The sequence below is a fragment of the Sphaerodactylus townsendi genome, linkage group LG07, assembly GCF_021028975.2.
Source record: "Sphaerodactylus townsendi isolate TG3544 linkage group LG07, MPM_Stown_v2.3, whole genome shotgun sequence".
Classification (NCBI taxonomy): domain Eukaryota; kingdom Metazoa; phylum Chordata; class Lepidosauria; order Squamata; family Sphaerodactylidae; genus Sphaerodactylus; species Sphaerodactylus townsendi.
The window spans coordinates 23,948,748-23,966,543 of NC_059431.1; the positions used below are offsets into that span (position 1 = coordinate 23,948,748).

Below are 17,796 nucleotides of genomic sequence, written 5' to 3' on the forward strand. Positions count from 1 at the left end.
TCACAAAAGGCTATAGTTTCAGAAGTTAAATAAAAACCACCCTTAAAAATTTTTAAATGAAATTTTGCCCCACTCTCCAGTAATTAGTGGCAAGTCCTCTATCACTTATTATCAAAGTCAAATAAACAATCAGGCATAAAGTTCCCAGCCTCCATCAGCAAAGACCAAGAAGTTTGGGGGGTGGTGCCTGGGAAGGATGGAATTGACATCACTTCCATATAATACTCTAGGATACTCCCTCCCCCCCCCCACAGGAAGTTTTGGTGGTGGTGCCTGGGAAGGGTGGAGTTTCAGGAGGAAATGACATCACTTCCATATAATACTCTAGTATACTCCCTCCTTCCCCCCACACAGGAAGTTTTGGTGGTGGTGCCTGGGGAGGGTGGAGTTTCAGGAGGAAATGACATCACTTCCATATAATACTCTAATATACTCCCTCCACTGCACACATAGCCTTTATAAAGACCTTTGAAAATAAGGGAAATATCTAGGGCATCGCAATCAATGCTATTCCTGCCCATTTTTCTCCTGCTCCTCAAAATATTAATTGAAAGCAGGGGCAGGTGGCAACTGGCAAGTCTAATCAGGGGTGGACTGTGCTCTTTAGCTCGCTGAGAATGCTCCCATTTGGCCTCAGCCCTGGAGGGTCTTTGGTACCCAGGAATGAGCCCAGATGATCCCCAGTGATGCTGGTATTGGCACAGCAGCCATGAAGCTCAGACCTTGCTAAGGACCACATAGGAGGAGCTGACAGTCACTGCTCAATAGCTCTGAACTGAGCAAGCTCTGTGGGGACAACTCAGGCGCCTGACTACAGTTTTAAACAGCTCATTCTGCTCAATGAAAGGTTTTATTTAAAACAAAATCATGCCACATAAAGGTTTGGTCCAGATAGGCTGCCTGCTAGAAATTGGATCTGCAAATGCTTGTTCTTTTTTTGCCATTTTTAACGATGACGGCCGGGGTTTGGATATGTTTTTGCTTCCTCCTCCCCTTCCACCACCAAGTCCAAGTAACCTGATTCCTCCAAATAGTTCTATACATAGTGCAACGTTAATAAAATGGAGCACACTGGCTGATGGAGCACCTTAGCGGAATAATACACTTTTTTCATTCATAGCAAAATTCCTAAGGACAATGGAAAAACTATTGCACAGAGGTCAATATATGGCTGCCATTTATGAATTTTAAACACAGCAAATCATTGTCATATGGCAAAAGCACATTCGGTTGAGAGCACAATATTTATTAATGGCTTTCTCTAGTCGGAACGTAAGTGCGGCTGAAACCTGGCTGGGTTTCATGAGACACAAGTTAACCAATGTGAAGAAATGATCAAAACAAATGGGGAAAGTCCCCTCTTTTGCCCACTCTTTCCAAGTTCTTAACGCTTCAAAAGAAAATTCGGTATGTGCTTGCAAAACCTGTGACATAATGTTACAACCTAACACAACTGGGAAAAGTTGCACAGAAAAGCATACTAGTCACATTACGGTACTATCAAGTCGTATCGGCTTCGCCTTCGTCCAACATGTAGTTCAGCTTTATGATTGTGCTGATGAAGTCGCCGAGCTCTACAAAGTCTGCCGTGATGATGTTGATACCGCTTTCACCTGCTCTCTGAGTCCGGACCCACTCCATCATGGTAGGGAGAGCTCTAGGGAAAAAGAAGGGTAATCCCTCAGTAAAAACAGGAATCTTGAGATTCATTATCAGTAGCTCCCAGTCGATAGGTCTGACCTCAGTGGTGGGATCCAAAAATTTTAATAACAGGTTTCGATGGTGGTGGGATTCAAACAGTGGTGCCGCAGCAAACACGCACCTCCAGTCCCTATTGGGCAGGGAGGTTGCTTCAGTAACCCCTTCTCGGCACTCAGAAAAAATTAGTAACCACTTCTAGAGAGGTGGTGAGAACTGGTTGGATCCCACCTCTGTCTGACCCCCATATACTTTTCCAACTTTTATTTTCGACCTTCACAATCCAGACTCAACATTTATTCAGAATCAACTGACACTGAATCCAACAGGACTAACTCTGAAGTAGGAACACACAGAATCCTTCAGAGAGGTTACACTGATGGTGGTGTTCGATGCCATCAAGTTTCAGCCAATTCTGGGCAAACTTGTAAGATTTTCAAGGTGAAAGAAAAACAGTGATAGGCCATATGTGTAGTAACCCTGAACTTCCATGGTGGTCTGCCAATCAGGGCTGGCCTTGCTTAGCTTCACAGATCTGACAAAATTAGGTTAGCCTGGACCATCTAGGACAGGGCACACGTTGATGGTCTACAGCTGTTTTAAGACAACACGCTGTAAAAATTCACAATTTGTGGTCAATTGTGCAATGAGAATGATGTAGGCCTATTATGCTTTTTTTGCTGTGCCTCATGGTAAACGCACATGCCTTTCGGGGCAGACTTTCAGTCATGGACTCATTGTCCCCCACTCCCAAATTCACTGTGGCAGAGATCTAATGTTCTTCATGGTTTCAGAAAATGGACCAACTGCAATGTTTTCCCTGCCTGCACAGGGAAAGTGAAGCAGATCAGCTTCCATATGCTTTCCTGCCAGGGCCAGAGCGAGGGGGAACTGCGCCTGGGGCATGCTTGCACCCTGTTTCCGCCATGCCCTGGAATGTCCTCGGAATCCCCCACCATGCCCCCGCACCGGCGCATGACTGGTGCATCGCGCACCCACCCCTTGGCGCTACGCTACTGCTTCCTGCATGGTTTCAGCTCCTCTATCCCTTCCCCCACCCTTTCCAGAGCAAGCAAGTCAGTTGGCCTCCCTTATTTTAATTTTAACCATGAAGTTCTTTTGCAGGAGTGACAGAATATCAAAATGGCAAATTTTTTAAAAAATTGAATGACGACAAAAAAAAACCTCCAATAGCAGTGAACCCAGCACCCTGAGATGACCTGAAAGCAAGGGCAGAAAATGGTGGCCAGACAGTTGGGTCTCCTTGTATGTGCACAGAGAAACATGGGGAGACCCCAATGGGGAGCAGATAGCCTTGAGGTAAGCGTTGCATGCATACTAGGCTGTAATGTATACAATAATGTCAATCTAGAGCTAACTTATTTTGTTTATTTAAAGACATGTTAATATTTTTGTATATACTACATTTTCTTGAAAAAAAAACCCTCAGCATACAAGTTTGTGGTGTTGCATAGTAATGTTATAATTAATACATGTTACTCTGTATAACATACGAAGTGGCCATATACAACAATGCAATAGGCATCCCTCTAAATTGTATGCACAGTTATATGTCTTATCACACAGCTCCCTGGGATTGCTGTATCCTTACTTTAGCTAAGCCTTTCTGTGGATACCGAACAAGAGAGAATTTCAGCTGGCAAGAGCTGTGTAAGCTTGTTGATTAAATTTGTGAGTTCTTCTCTTGTAGTTCAATTGTAATATTATGTTTTAGCAATTTGCTATATTTATTGATGACACATTTTCAGGTGCTCCTGCCTACATCTAACATTTAAAAAACTGTAAACTGGCAGAGCTCCGGTTTCACGACAGACAATTTGTAAGCACTGGCTTGGGAAGATAAGTTTTTATTCTATTCAGCTCTGCCATAAGTGATTGGGTTTATATAATTTATCATAAAATGTACTGTTAATTGGCTCAAGTTGATGAAGAAGACAGCCAAACTAGGAATACATCCAGGTTCCTGTTCTATCTACTAAGAAGAAGAACTGTATACATTAAGTATAGGGGCCTAGCTTTATAAAACGGTGCCTGGAGCTAACCCAGGATGCTGCGTGCCCTCCCCAGCTACGCCCCACCTGGAACTCCACATAGAGATCAGGAGTGGGGCCAGCTCAGGCCAACCCCTCCCCCCCATCTCCATGTGGATATCAGGAGTGGGGCCAGCCGGCTCACCCCACCCTGGGGAGGAATTCGAAGGTGAAGCAAGCCCATTTGATGCTGACCTCAACTTACCTGGGTCGAGCTTTAAACTGCAGGCTTCCAGCCTCTCTCAGGCCAGGATCAGATGAAGCATGAGGGGCTGACCAGCTCTAGCACTGTTGGTTTGTCCCAGACCCCGCCAAGCTCCAACTCCAGTGTGTTGTTTTTCTGTATTTGTCCTGTACATTGTAATTCCTTGGAGTTCCCCCCCTTTTATTCACAACTACCCGGAGTCATAATAATGGGGCCCACTTTGTCTATCTGCATCAAGGAGGATTCAGAAGTCATAATAATGGGGCCCACTTTGTCTATCTGCATCAAGGAGGATTCAGAAAGCCAAGAGTTGTCTTTCTTTGCTACTTGGGTGTGCCTGCTTTCTCAAGAATGAACTTTCAGCCAGAAAAACTGAATAATATTGAATGGCTCTGTAGTACCTAGTGAGTTTAGCACTGGAAGCCTAGTTTGTCTCATTGGGAGGAATCCACGAAGCAAACCACAGCCTTCAAGTTTGCAAGGCATGAACAAGGCAGTTAATAACAGGAGGTTTTGGAAGTCATTACTTCATGGGGTCGCCATAATTTAGAAGCTACTTGAGAGCACATAACACTCACATATCTGTTAATCAAGGTAGCAGCTGGGGAGCTAGATTTGGATACAGCGGTAGATTTCTACTAATGGAACGGAAAGGAGATTTTTGATAATTTTTTCTTCCAGTTCACTCATCATGCTGTTCCCTATCCCCCAGGAGCAGCATTTTAGGCTGCTATGGGATGTGGGAGGCAAAAAAAAGTCCTGTACCTCTGAAAGAAATCCATTCTATCACTGCTGGACCATTATTTTTCTCCAATGTGAATAGGTACCTTTTGTTACTCATAGACCCAATAAAGTGTGAATGGGCCAAGGCTAGCAGATCCTTGATAACTTGTGTGTTATACAGGGTGCACTCTTCAGAGAGCTAGGATTAGCCACGACTCCTTCCTAACCAAACCATGGTTTATGGCTGCATAATGTGTGAAATTGTCCTATATCTTGTTGAAGGCTTTCACAGCCAGAATCACTGGGGTGCTGTGTGGGATCCTCTGAAGATGCCAGCCAAAGAGGCATGCAAAACGTCAGGAGAGAATACTGCTAGAACACGGCCATACAGCCCGGAAAACACACAGCACCCCACTGTCCTATGTCTGCTACAAATTTCACTGGGGTTAAGGCAGTGGTTCTCAACCTGAGGGTCGGGACCCCTTTGGGGGTCAAACAAACTTTTGACAGGGATTGCCTAAGACTTTCTGCATCAGTGTTCTCCATCTGTAAAATGGATAAATGTTAGGGTTGGGGGTCACCACAACATGAGGAACTGTATTAAAGGGTCACGGCATCAGGAAGGTTGAGAACCACTGGATTAAGGCATTCCAACCATTTAGTGCATGGAGCATCACAAACCTCATTACTACTCAGGGTTGCCTGATATTTCACTTGCTCCAATTTTGGGGCAGTATGCAGTATACAAGGCATCTCTTCCCAAATGGATGCAATCGATACCATCGGAGAACTTGCAGAAGAGAATCTGACTTGTCATAATTGCTACAACTCTTCCTTCATGTAACTCCATAGCAGATGAGAAGTTCACGGAACCCTTCACAAACAATGACTCAAACGCCAGGCCTCCATCAACCTCCCTGCCTTTTCCAGTTTCGCCGCAAAATATTCTCGAGTGCACTGAAGGCAGTGATGGAAGGAAGCCGGAGTTATTGTTTCCCCAGGGGGGCTTTTTTGGCAGCAACATGAAACCTGTTTACCTGTCCTTATAATTTTCAGTCTCTGCATACTTCAGTCCTTGTAACTGGCCTCATTAGCTTTTCAGTCTGGGAAAATGCAGACCATGCTGCATGGCAACCACCCACATGGTCGAATGCTCTCAGAGAACCAAGAACAGCTACTGCCTGAGCCCTAGGATTAGCAAAAACCTTCTGGCTGGTTATTTTTTTTTAAAAAGTGATTTATGCGCCAGGGTAAATGGGCTTCTCTTCCCCCCTATAAAACTTTCAGAGAATTTGAGACTCTTTTGGGGAAGGCCTGTAGCTCAGTGGTGGAACATGGACTTGGTATGTTGAAGATCTTAGTTTCAATTCCCAGCATCTTCAGCTAAAACGACCAGTTAGGAAGGGATGTGAAAGCAGTGGCAAAGCTACCAGGGGATAGGGGGTCCGCCACGCACCGGGCGCACGGATTTGGGTCACATGGGGGTGCAAAATTCCCCCTGGCCACTCCCCCTTCCCCCCCGCAGCACCCCCCCACACACACACACACTTACTTTAGGAAACAGAGCAAGCTGGAGAACAGGCCTGCCTGTGTGGGAACTACATTTCCCAGGATACCCTGGGAAATGTAGTTCCCACCAGAGCAGGCCTCCAGCCTGCTCGGTTTCCTAAAGTAAGTGGTGGGTGGGAGTGCCGAATGGGGGGCACCTTGGGGGGGCGCCACGGGGGGGGCATGAAAAAGCCAGAGTGTGCACCAGGCGCACTCTGGCTCAGCTACGCCTCTGTGTGAAAGACCTCTACCTGAGATCCTGATCTTGATGAATTCATGGTCTGATTCAGCATAAGGCAGCTGCATGTGTTCTCTGCTGGCCTGTGGATACTCAGAGAACACTTCTATTGTTCACATAATATTTCTATGAATTCATTAGGTTCAAACATGGCAAAGTAAATTAGTTCATGTTTTTTTTCATCATGGCGAGCCATAAGCTTCTGGGAATCCCACCAATAGGGTAATCCCACCAATAGGGTAAGAAGGTAATATCTCTCCTCTGCTATTGTCTCCCTGCAACTAATGTTCAGACACACGTTGCCTCCGAACATGGATGTTCCATTTAGTCACCACAACTGTTGTAGCTTGTAGCCGTGGCATGGATCTAGCCAACTTTTCTGCTGCTGAAAAGTGATGAGGGACCCTCTTTGTCTTCTAATATAAACTGTGCTGGAGATCATGGAACTGATATGGACAAATGCCATGTGTGATAGGTGGAGCTGTAACGCAGAAGAGATTTGGGAGGCATTGAGTGAAAAAGTTGTCTGAATCAGTGAATCCAGTATCATTGCTAGCAGCCCAAAACACTTCTGTATGAGAATCTTGATGAAAAGTCAGGCAGAAGAACAACTCAGCTGTTCCTGTATGACCAATGCAATTCTGGGCTGTATCAATAGGAGTATAGTGTCTAGATCGAGGAATGTAATTGTATCTCTCTTCTGCGTTGGTTAGATCTCACCTGGAATATTGTGTGCAGTTCTGGGCACCGCAAATCAGGAAGGATACTGACAATCTGGAATGGGTCCAGAGAAGCGCAACCAAAATGGTAAAAGGTATGGAATACATGCCCTACGAGGAGAGACTTAGGGGGAGCTGGATATGTTTACTTTTGTGAAGAGAAGGTTAAGAGATGACATGATAGCCATGTTTAAATATTTGAAGGGATGTCATGTTGGTGAGGGAGAAAGCTTGTTTTCTGCTGGAGTCAAAGATTGACTCTTAACAGGAGAAAAGGTGCTGGCCTTACTATTCTGTCTAACCTCCCTGTTGCTACCCCAGCAAAGTCTTCTTCTCTTCTTTGTCCACAAGCCATTGCCTATTCTAATACAATATTTTGTCTTATTCTGTTATGTTTTTGTACCTCATATCAGTTGCAGATAAATTATCTTGTGTCTTTCTTTTTACTTTTGTCAATCTTTTTCATTCATATTGTTTCGTTTTTGCAGTGGAGCTCATTTGGTCATATTACCTTTTGAAGCAAGGGGACGTGTTCCTCATTGCTTGCAAAAATGTTCCAGTGCTCATTGTGCTAAAGAGCCACAAAGATTGATGGATTTAATCAATCAATGTAATTGTAGAACAATACAATGTCAAGCTTCTGATAGCTGAGACTCCCCTTCCCCCCCCCAACCCCCCCCTTAAAACTACAGGCATGCTTTACTTCCCCAAAGGTTTACTTACAGAATTTATAATAGATAGCTCTACGAGCACCCCGCTGTGCCTCTGTATGAGTCACCGTTTTGGTGTAACTCCTCAATGGAAGAAAGAAATAGAATAGTAATGAGTTTTTCAAAAGACGTAACAAACAGCTTCGTGTGATCCTGTGGTGGTGGAAAGTGTGATAAAGTCACAGCTGACATGGTGACACCGTAGAGTTTTCAAGGTAAGAGGTGGTTCGGAGGTGGTTTGCCATTTCCTGCCTCTGCATGAGCTGAGAGACTTCTGAGAGAACTGTGACTGGCCCAAGGTCACCCAGCAGGCTTCATGTGGAGGAGTGGGGAATCAAACCCGGTTCTCCAGATTAGAGCCTGCCCCTCTTAACTGCTACACCATCCTGGATCTCCCTGTAATCCTACTGAGGATAATTCTAATTCTCCAGTGCATGGCTAGAGCAGAATTATTTGTCTTTACTGAAGGATGACTGAGAATATAGCTTCCTTTCTAGGTGGGACATTTTTTTGCTTACAGGCATATCTGATTTATTTCTCAGAACAGAAGAGCATTCTGGCCCACAGTGTGGGCATTCATTGGGTAATGAGCAGTCAAAGGTCCACACAATAAAATGGCAAGTGCAGAGATTTAGCTGGCCTGGCTCAAATGCTTAACCTTTCACAGCGCAGATAGAAACTGGCAATGACCTTAAAATAAAATCATGTTTTCATTTTCCAAATAATAAAACGTGAGCTATTTCAGTCGAAAGAGGCTGGCGAGGACCCAACACAGTCAGTTCTTAACGTGAAGTTACGGCAAATCTAATCGCATTAATATTTTAACAGAAAGAAGAAAATTCACTTCCAGGCGGCTGAAAGTTCCGCGTCTGAGTCATAATGTTCTGACAATGCGGGAGAATGTTAATGACGCCCAGGGCCTCCCGTGGCGGAACATCAGTTATTTGTAACCACGCATTCAACTGAGCAGGAAAGGAAGAAGCAGAAGAACAACACCACAGATGCAAAAGAAGAGCCATTTGCTCTCTTGGCTGAGGAAACAGTTGCCTAAAAGACAAGCAGTATCTTTCCTTTGAGAAGGTGGTTGCACGGGCAAGCTGGCAACAGGCCATTCAAGAGACAGTGTTTTCAAGGGCCGATGGGCCGACTGAAGAATGGCCTGCCAACCTAACAAGGTTACCAAATATTTTATTTGCCCCACCACTCTGCTTTTAAAAAGAGAAGAAATTAAGCAGCAAGGGGGAATATCAGTCACTTAATTTCCAGGCAGGTGCTGTGAGTCAGTGGTTGCTTTGCATGCAGAGGATCCCTGATTTAATTCCCAGTAGGGTTGCCAGATCATGCCTAGCACCCGGTAAGAACTTTAGGGGTGGGGACATAGAGGGCTGTGGTGTCTGAGGTGCAATGTCACTTCCAGGAAAAATCCAGAAATGACAAAAGGTATCTCTAGGAACAGCTGGAAACTCTATGGTAAAACTGACAATGGCTTCTTCCATAGTAAAATTGTAAAAGGTCTGCCCTACGAAGAAAGGCTTAGCGAGCTGGGGAGAAGCAAAGGTTAAGGGGGGACATGATAGCCATGTTTAAATATTTGAAGGGATGCCATGTCGAAGAGGGAGCAAGCTTGTTTTCTGCTGCCTCAGAGACGAGGACACGGAGTAATGGATTCAAGGGGCAGGAAAAGAGATTCCACCTAAACATTAGGAAGAACTTCCTGATTGTCAGGGCTGTTCGACAGTAAAATTCACGGCCTCAGAGAGTGGTGAAGTCTCCTTCTTTGGAGGTTTTTAAACAGAGGCTGGATGAACATACGTTGGGAGTACTTTGGTAGTGTGTTCCTGCATGGCAGGGGGTTGGACTTGATGGCCCTTGAGGTCTCTTCCAACTCTATGATTCTATGATCCTATGAAGAGCTCTGTGCATCAGGCAGGGAAAAATCCATTTTGCCTGGCAACGCTTGTGTTGTCCCGTGATGTGCGACCGCAAAATCCCCAAATGGATCTTTTTATAACATCCTAAAGGTGTTATACTTATGCTGTGGTGAATCCACCCTTCTGTTCTCCAGACAAAACATACCTAGATCATGAGAGACCAATAGTCTAATTCTGTATAGAGCAGTTTTATGTGCTTATGTGTTTTTGTGTATTTACTTCCTGTTAAAGGCATAAAAATGGAATCAGTAAAAAAACCCCTTCAAATTAAACAATAAGACATGTTTAAAATGTAACAACAAACCTAGGTTGTTATGTGAACATGGATTTTTGAGCTCACATATCACCCTTCCACTTTCCTTCTCCCCTTCCATGCAGTTAAAAGGCATAAGATCTGGAATCCATGCCCTACGAGGAGAGACTTAGGGAGCTGGGTATGTTTAGTTTGGTGAAGAGAAGGTTAAGAGGTGACATGAGAGCCAAGTTTAGATATTTGAAGGGATGTCATGTTGGGGAGGGAGCAAGCTTGTTTTCTGCTGCTCCAAAGACTAGCACACGGGTCTGCAACCTGCGGCTCTCCAGATGTTCATGAACTACAATTCCCATCAGCCCCTGCCAGCATGACCAATTGGCCATGCTGGCAGGGGCTGATGGGAATTGTAGTTCACGAACATCTGGAGAGCCACAGGTTGCTGACCCCTGGACTAGCACCAGGAGTAATGGGTTCAAGGTGAAGGAAAAGAGATTTCACCTAAACATCAGGAAAACCTCCTGACAGCAAGGGCTGTTCAACAGTGGAATGCACTACCTCGGAGTGTGGTGGAGTCTCCTTGTTTATAGGGTTTTAAAGAGAGGCTGGATGGCCATCTGTCGGGAGTGCTTTGATTATGTGTTCCTGCATTGCAGGAAGTTGGACTTGATGGCCCTTGGGGTCTCTTCCAACTCTATGATTCTATGAGTTCAGTAAATAAAGATTCCAACTTTTGTGTCAAGCTGTACCTTATTGTGAAATCTAAACTATCAACTATGGTCTCTACTCTATTAAATCAGATATAACCTAGCTCATATGGGATAAAATGGGAAAGAGAAAACACACAATGTCCTGAGCTCCTTTGGGGAGATAAAAATGATAGGTTGCTCCACACAGGGTTCTTTTGGTGAATGGAGAGAGCAGCATGCTCCTGCATTTAAATGCAGTTTCCACAGGACACTGCACATTCTGAGCATGATACTTGGCTGGCTGAGACATTTACCTTTTAGCTGGATCAAAGTAAGAACTGCAGTTTGGACAGTCACATAAAATATTTGTTTGCAATAAATACTGGGAGGAGGCAGGTTTAAGCTCCATCTTCAAAATGGCAGTGTTTACACTGTATTTCCACCCCCTTCCAGCCATTTAAATGGATTCTTAAAATGGTCTCTCCCAAGCAGTAGTGAAGCTTTAGAGCACAGGTGTCAAACTCGCGACCCTCCAGATGTTACGGACTACAGTTCCCATCATCCCCTGCCAGCATGATGCAGGGGATGATGGGAACTGTAGTCCATAACATATGGAGGGCCGTGAATTTGACACCCATGCTTTAGAGGGTGGGTCAGCTGGGGAATGGAATAGAGGGGGAAGGGGGGTTATTATCACATTCATGGAGAAGCACTAATGTGATAGAGGAAAAGGAGAAAGTGTGCCAACAGCAGCAAACTTCTACCCAATGCTGTGCCACTTACTACTGCAGCACGGGTGCCTCTTCCCACCCAGCACCTATGAGGAAGAAGAGGAGGAGGAGGAGAAGGAACTGTTTGGATTTATAACCCACCTCTCTCTCCTGTAAGAAGTTTCCAGGATTCTCCAGGATCATTTATTTGTTGTTATATCTGAACCATTTTATAAAGTAGGGAGGAAATCTACTGTTTTACCTACTGTCAACATTGCTTCTTTGGTTTTAGAACACACCATAAGTAAAAGAAACCTAGGACAATTGCCATTTGTTGCATTTATTGCAGAGGTTGGATAATCCTCTTAGGGTTTTTTTATCTCAAATGTTGTAGTTTCTACAGGAAAATGTTACAATGTGCATTTCATTTATTGCTGCAGTCAATTAAAAGGAAAACAGAACATATCTTTCAAAAACATTAGTTATCCCCATCTTTTCATGCTCCTTCTGCCTATGGACATGCATTTTGGAAGGTGAGCTCCAATTAGTTTCTTAGTCACACGGAGCCTCTACATTTTTTAAAGTCACTGGCTGCAATTAATTCCAGACTCAAAGGAAATTAGTTGAAATAATACTTACAACGTTATAAACCCATTGCCAAAGCCAAGCTTCCAAAATTATCATTTGATGGCTGTGGAATTCATTTGATCAAAATACTTATCTATAATTCAGCACTCTCCAATTGCTGGATCAAGTCTGGAAGCACAGGCCATGCAATTGCACAGTTTAATAATCTGAAGCTGGATGAATATTTTGATATGATTGATCATAGCTCTGTACGCTCCCTGGAACAATCACCAGCCGGTCCCTCACCATTTAGATAAATACCTTTTAAAAAAGAATCCACCAACCTGGAAACAATATTTATATTTCTGTGTGTCTGGTGAATTCTAAACTCTTTGCAGTTTGTTTCTTAGAATCACAGGCTGACTTTAAGAGAGCAGCTGTGGCGCAGTGGTTAAGAGCAGGTGCATTCTAATCTGGAGGAACCAGGTTTGATTTCCCCGTTCTGCCGCCTGAGCTGTGGAGGCTTATCTGGGGAATTCAGATTAGCCTGTGCACTCCCACACATGCCAGCTGGGTGACCTTGGGCTAGTCACAGCTTTCTGGAGCTCTCTCAGCCCCACCCACCTCACAGGGTGTTTGTTGTGAGGGGGGAAGGGCAAGGAGATTGTAAACCCCTTTGAGTCTCCTACAGGAGAGAATGGGGGGATATAAATCCAAACTCTTCTTATTCTTATTCTTCTTATGCAGGATATAAATATGGAAAGTAAAAGCTGACAGCACCCACTTGACTCCTGCCCTTAAGTACGACACCTCTTTTTGCCCCTGTGCCAGGTTTAAAATCGGCATAGTGAATCCATCATTATTTGCCCATGACAATAGTGTGAATGGATTCTCTTTCTACACACTTGAAAGGTTAATAGCTTCTGACTGAAATGGCTAGATATACCATGCTTGTTAGAAGAAGTACACTGAGAACACCAGGCGCACTTTGGCCCAGCTATGCCTCTGCACTCATGGGAGACCCATGTTCAAATCCACACTCTGTTGGATTGTCAATGTCCAGGTTGCACCTGGAGATTTCCTGCAATTACAACTGATCTGCAGACTATTATTATTATTATTATTTATTTGACTTAATATACCGCCCAATCCCCGAAGGGCTCTGGGCGGTGTACATCATAAAATCACATAAAAACATCATCAGATATCAGAGTTCAGCTGGAGGAACTGGCTGCTTTGGATGGTGGCCACTATGGCATTACACCCTGCTGAGAGCCCTCCTCTTCCCAAACCCCACCATCCAGATCCAAATTTCTAGGAATTTCCCCACCCAGAGCTGGAAAATCTACCATTCTGACATGGAAGCTTGCTGGATGACCCTGAGCCAGTCTCACGCTCTCAGCTTAACTTAAAGAAAGACAGGGGAATGAAGGTCGCTTTGGGTTCCCGTGGGGAAGAGAGGCATGGTGCACTTGCAAGAAGTAATATAAGCAAACACATTAGGAATGAGTGGTTAAAACACAGCCTGTTTCTTGGATGATCCGAGGATAACGCTTTCCCTGAAAATTGTGGCCTGGAGGATATGCAGAATGTGTGAGAATCTCACATGGGCAAAAAAACGTAGCAGTGCAAGAGCCTCAGGATGGAACATGGAACAGCAAATACCAAACTACAAGTCACCTCATGAGCCATTTTTAATATGTGCTGAGGATCCAAATAGTTGTCAGTTATGCCAATGTGTGGCAAGAGGAGATATTCTGGAAGTAGGTGGAGGGGCCATACCAGCCCAACAAGGGTTAAACCAGTTGCAAGGGTGCGGCCCACATCGGATGGGGCACAGATGAGTAACTGGATTGGTTGTGGCTCTCACAGGGAAAGACCTCCCATTGTGCTGGAGAGGATGCCAGGGTGAAAGGAACCAGAGCACTGCCCCTGGTTCCTAGGCCAGTGATAACTCTTGGGTCAGGACTTAACGGCAATCACGGAGAGGAGCTGGGAGAACACAAGGCATGAGACTTCAATGGCATGCAGGCGGTGGCGTTCCTGCCAAGGGACAAGGGGTACCCTATGTCCCCGGGCGCCCCCCATTTGGTCACATGGGGGGCGCCAACATTTCAGGGTCGTTTTGTGTGTTTTAAAATTTTTTTAGTGTTTTTTCACGTTCCGGCCTGCAGGGGGTGCATTTTTAAGGCTAGTGGCACCAAAATTTCAGGGTACCATCCAGAGACTGTCCTTATGATACCACCCAAATTTGGTGATGTTGGGTTCAGGGGCAGCAAAGTTATGGACTCCCAAAGTGGGTGCCCCATCCCCATTGTTTTCAATGGGAGCTAACCTGAGATGGGGGCTACCCATTTGAGGGACCATAACTTTGGTCTCCGTGAACATAACTTCACCAAACTTGGATGGCATCATAGGAATAGTTAACAGATGATACCCTGAAATTTTGGTGTCACTAGCTTTAAAAATACACCCCTTCCTGGCACCCCAAGGAATTTGCCCAAGATTCTTTGTTTTGCAGTGACTTTGCTCCATTGTAGCCAATGGGGAATTTCTGAGTGTGTAGACAGGCTGCACATTTTTGAAGATAGAAGCACCAGACTTTCAGGGTGGCCGCCCATACGCCGGGCGGGGGGGGGGCAAACTCAGGTTTTGTCCCCGGGCACCAGTTTGCCTAGGTACGCCCCTGCATGCAGGAGAATAGGAAACCAGGCAGCAGGTGCAGGGGGTGGGGCAACTCTACTGCATGAGAAAGCCTCCTGTTATTATTCTCCAATAGAAGACATAAGTTCTAAATTACCTGGCATTTTCATGTTTTTGGGGAACTCATGGATAGATGGCTGCTTCCCAGCCTCTTGCACAACCCCGCCCAGCTGCGACACAGTGCCTTTGCAGTTCATAAGCATGCGTGATCAGTGGTGGGATCCAAAAATTTTAATAACAGGTTTGATGGTGGTGGGATTCAAACAGTGGCACCACCGCACACACGCACCTCCAGTCTGTGTTGGGCAGGGAGGTTGCTTTAGTAACCCCTTCTCGGCACTCAGAAAAAATTAGTAACCACTTCTAGAGAAGTGGTGAAAACTGGTTGGACCTCTGTGCATGATCTTGAAGGCAGGAGAAGCGTTACTTATTACTGAGCAAATTGGTAGAATGCAGTCTATTTTCTCCTATATCTCCATAAGTAAACAAAGAGCTTTAAGCATTTTGTCTTTTTAACACAGAAAGCTGAACGGCCAGAGAAAAGGCGTGGAGGAGCCGATCAGCAATCCCTTTGTGCAAATTCATCTCATTATATATCTATGCGGGAAAATGGTTAGTTTTTGATATGTTTTAAAACAGCCTGCAGGCTTAATGAAGAATGGCTAGCTGCCTAGTCACCATAGTCTGCTGTGTTTTCTAGACAGCTGGCTATAAAACATGCACCTTCTGTTACTGTTAGCCAGTCTAGCAGGACATCAAGGGTTGACGGGCAACTCTGCGGTGTCTTTTCCCCGTCTACAAGCAGCACAACTTTTTTTTTTTTTTGCCAACAAGAAAAGCCTCTGCTCAAACTCCCACAAGCACAGAGAAGAGACACTGGTGGACTCTGGGAACGTTCTGCATTTGCCATTGTGGAAGGCTGACAGGTACAGTCCCTTTCTAGATACAGCCCTGCCACCAGGAGTCCCCTTGGCAATTATATTTGCCAGCTGAGGAATTCATCTTCTCTACTGTGCTGGAGTTTCAGTCACTGTCTTAATTGGTCATTCATACTGGTGCGGGCTATTGTCAACACGCCGCAGCAAAAGCCACCTTGCTGTCAGAGGATTGTATGCAGAGGCAGCAGGCAATGAAATTCTACGTAGAGCAATTAGGGGTAATTTCTGCCAGCTTATTGGGTAGGTATGGCTTGATATCAAGCTATAAAAAGGACAGTGCGGAGATTTTTTCCAAGTTACACCGCCAACTGGACTTTTAAAAAAGTATTTAATTCTCATGTGATTTGATGGTCAGATGCAAGAGGAAGAGTTCAAAAGATTATTTTGCTGTAGATTTTTTTTTTAAAGCCTCCAATCATTTAGGACCTAATTTCCCAGGATGTTCTCCATTTAATACGCTGCTGACATGAATGGAGCACCTCATTCAAGATGGTGCCACCTGGAAGCAGTTGCTTTGAAAGGTTGTCTAATGAATGTATCCAGAAAATACAGGGATGCTTCCCTAACAGCTACGTTTTAAAATTTTACTGTCAAGTTGCAACTGACTTACAGCGACTCCATAGGGTTTTCACATGAAGATATATTCAGAGGTAGTTTGCCATTGCCTGCTTCTGCCGAGCAACCTGGTATTACTTGGTGGTCTCCCATTCAAATACTCTGAGATTGGGCTGGTCTGGGCCATGTAGGTCAGGGCAATAAGAGGAAGCCTCTATTCAATAACTACCCACAAGAGGAGGAGTTCAAATATCAGCAGTTTCCAAGGGATCAAGGACATCTGTTTCCAAGTGAGAAGGTGGCTCTCACCCCCACAATGTTCTCAGTTATGTTGGAGGACAGCAAAGGTGAGTTTGATTAAGTATGAGGAAAACATTTCCTGATGGTGCAGTGTGTTGGATAGTGGAATAGATTCTCTTGTGAGGTGATGGATTCTTCATCATTGGAAGTTTCAGAGTATTGAGTGGATACTTATTTGTCAGGGATATTATAGCTGTAATTCTTGGGTTGGCAGAGGGTTGGGCTATGATCCTGGTGACTACTTCTGTGATAAAATAAAATAAAGCCTATATTTCATGAATACTGTACCCAACAGTAAGTGCGTTCTGGTTACCAGGCTTGTGCAGGTGGCCCAAGGGACATGCAAAGAATTCTTTACAGTTCACATGGCTTTATCATTGCTCTTTGTTGACACTGGATTCTCAGCACTGATTCCTGTGGCAGCTGCCTATCCATTGAAGATTTCCCTCCACTGAATTGCCTGTCTTCTCTTACAATATCTGACAAGAACAGGACTGGAGGTAATTCAACTCCAGGCAATTTTAGCAGCCTTCACCTGCCTTCCTGTAAAATTTCATTGAATTTTCTTTACGCTGGGAGCTGGTAATGAATTTTCCTCGATGGGCTATTCAGTGAGTAACTGAGACCGGGAGCTAAAGTGACATGCTTAGCCATGCGGATTCGAAATGGAGCACTGATGTGAGAATTCATGAAACCGAAACTAGCTAGCTGTGGGACCAATGCATATATGTCACTGAGCAATCAAGAGAGACATAAAAAAACAGCGGGGAACAAATAGGACATAAGATGACAAGACAAAGTGACATGAACAGTGGGTTGGAGAAGGGATATAGGCTAGATTTGTATCCAATGACAGACGCTCAGCTAAAGCTCCAAGCCGATTCATTGCATAAGGGATTTAATTGGAGCTTCTAAAATTGCTTATTAAAAGCAGTTTTGGAGTGATTAGATTAAAATGGCTTTTTATTTGCTTTTTTGCATTGATGTGTTATCTTTAGGTGACTTACACAGTCCTGATTGCTCAGGTCAGTTAATAGAGACACATTGTCTTCGTTAAGACAATATGAATAGGGAGCTACTAGACAAAATACTGGCAAATATTCTACCTTAGGCAGAAGGAAGTTCTTCTAGCCTAAGGAAATGTCCTCCAACTTAACTGGCTTTTCCGGTACAGAATTACAATGAAATCCTAATCAGAGTCACACCCTTCGAAGTCCACTGAAGTCAACGGACTTATAATAGTATCACTTTGTCTAGGATT

The 17,796-nt window shown here is 44.5% G+C and overlaps 1 protein-coding gene across 1 annotated transcript in view; it reads right to left on the minus strand.

The window, feature by feature from the left end:
• Positions 1–362: 362 nt before the first annotated feature.
• PLCXD3 (phosphatidylinositol specific phospholipase C X domain containing 3) overlaps positions 363–17,796 on the minus strand; it is a 123,060-nt gene continuing 105,626 nt past the window's right edge. Inside the window, exon 3 of the mRNA XM_048504136.1 lies at positions 363–1,657. Within this exon, the coding sequence (XP_048360093.1) occupies positions 1,501–1,657 (157 nt within the window). The 3' untranslated portion in view covers positions 363–1,500. The remainder of the gene's footprint in view (positions 1,658–17,796) is intronic.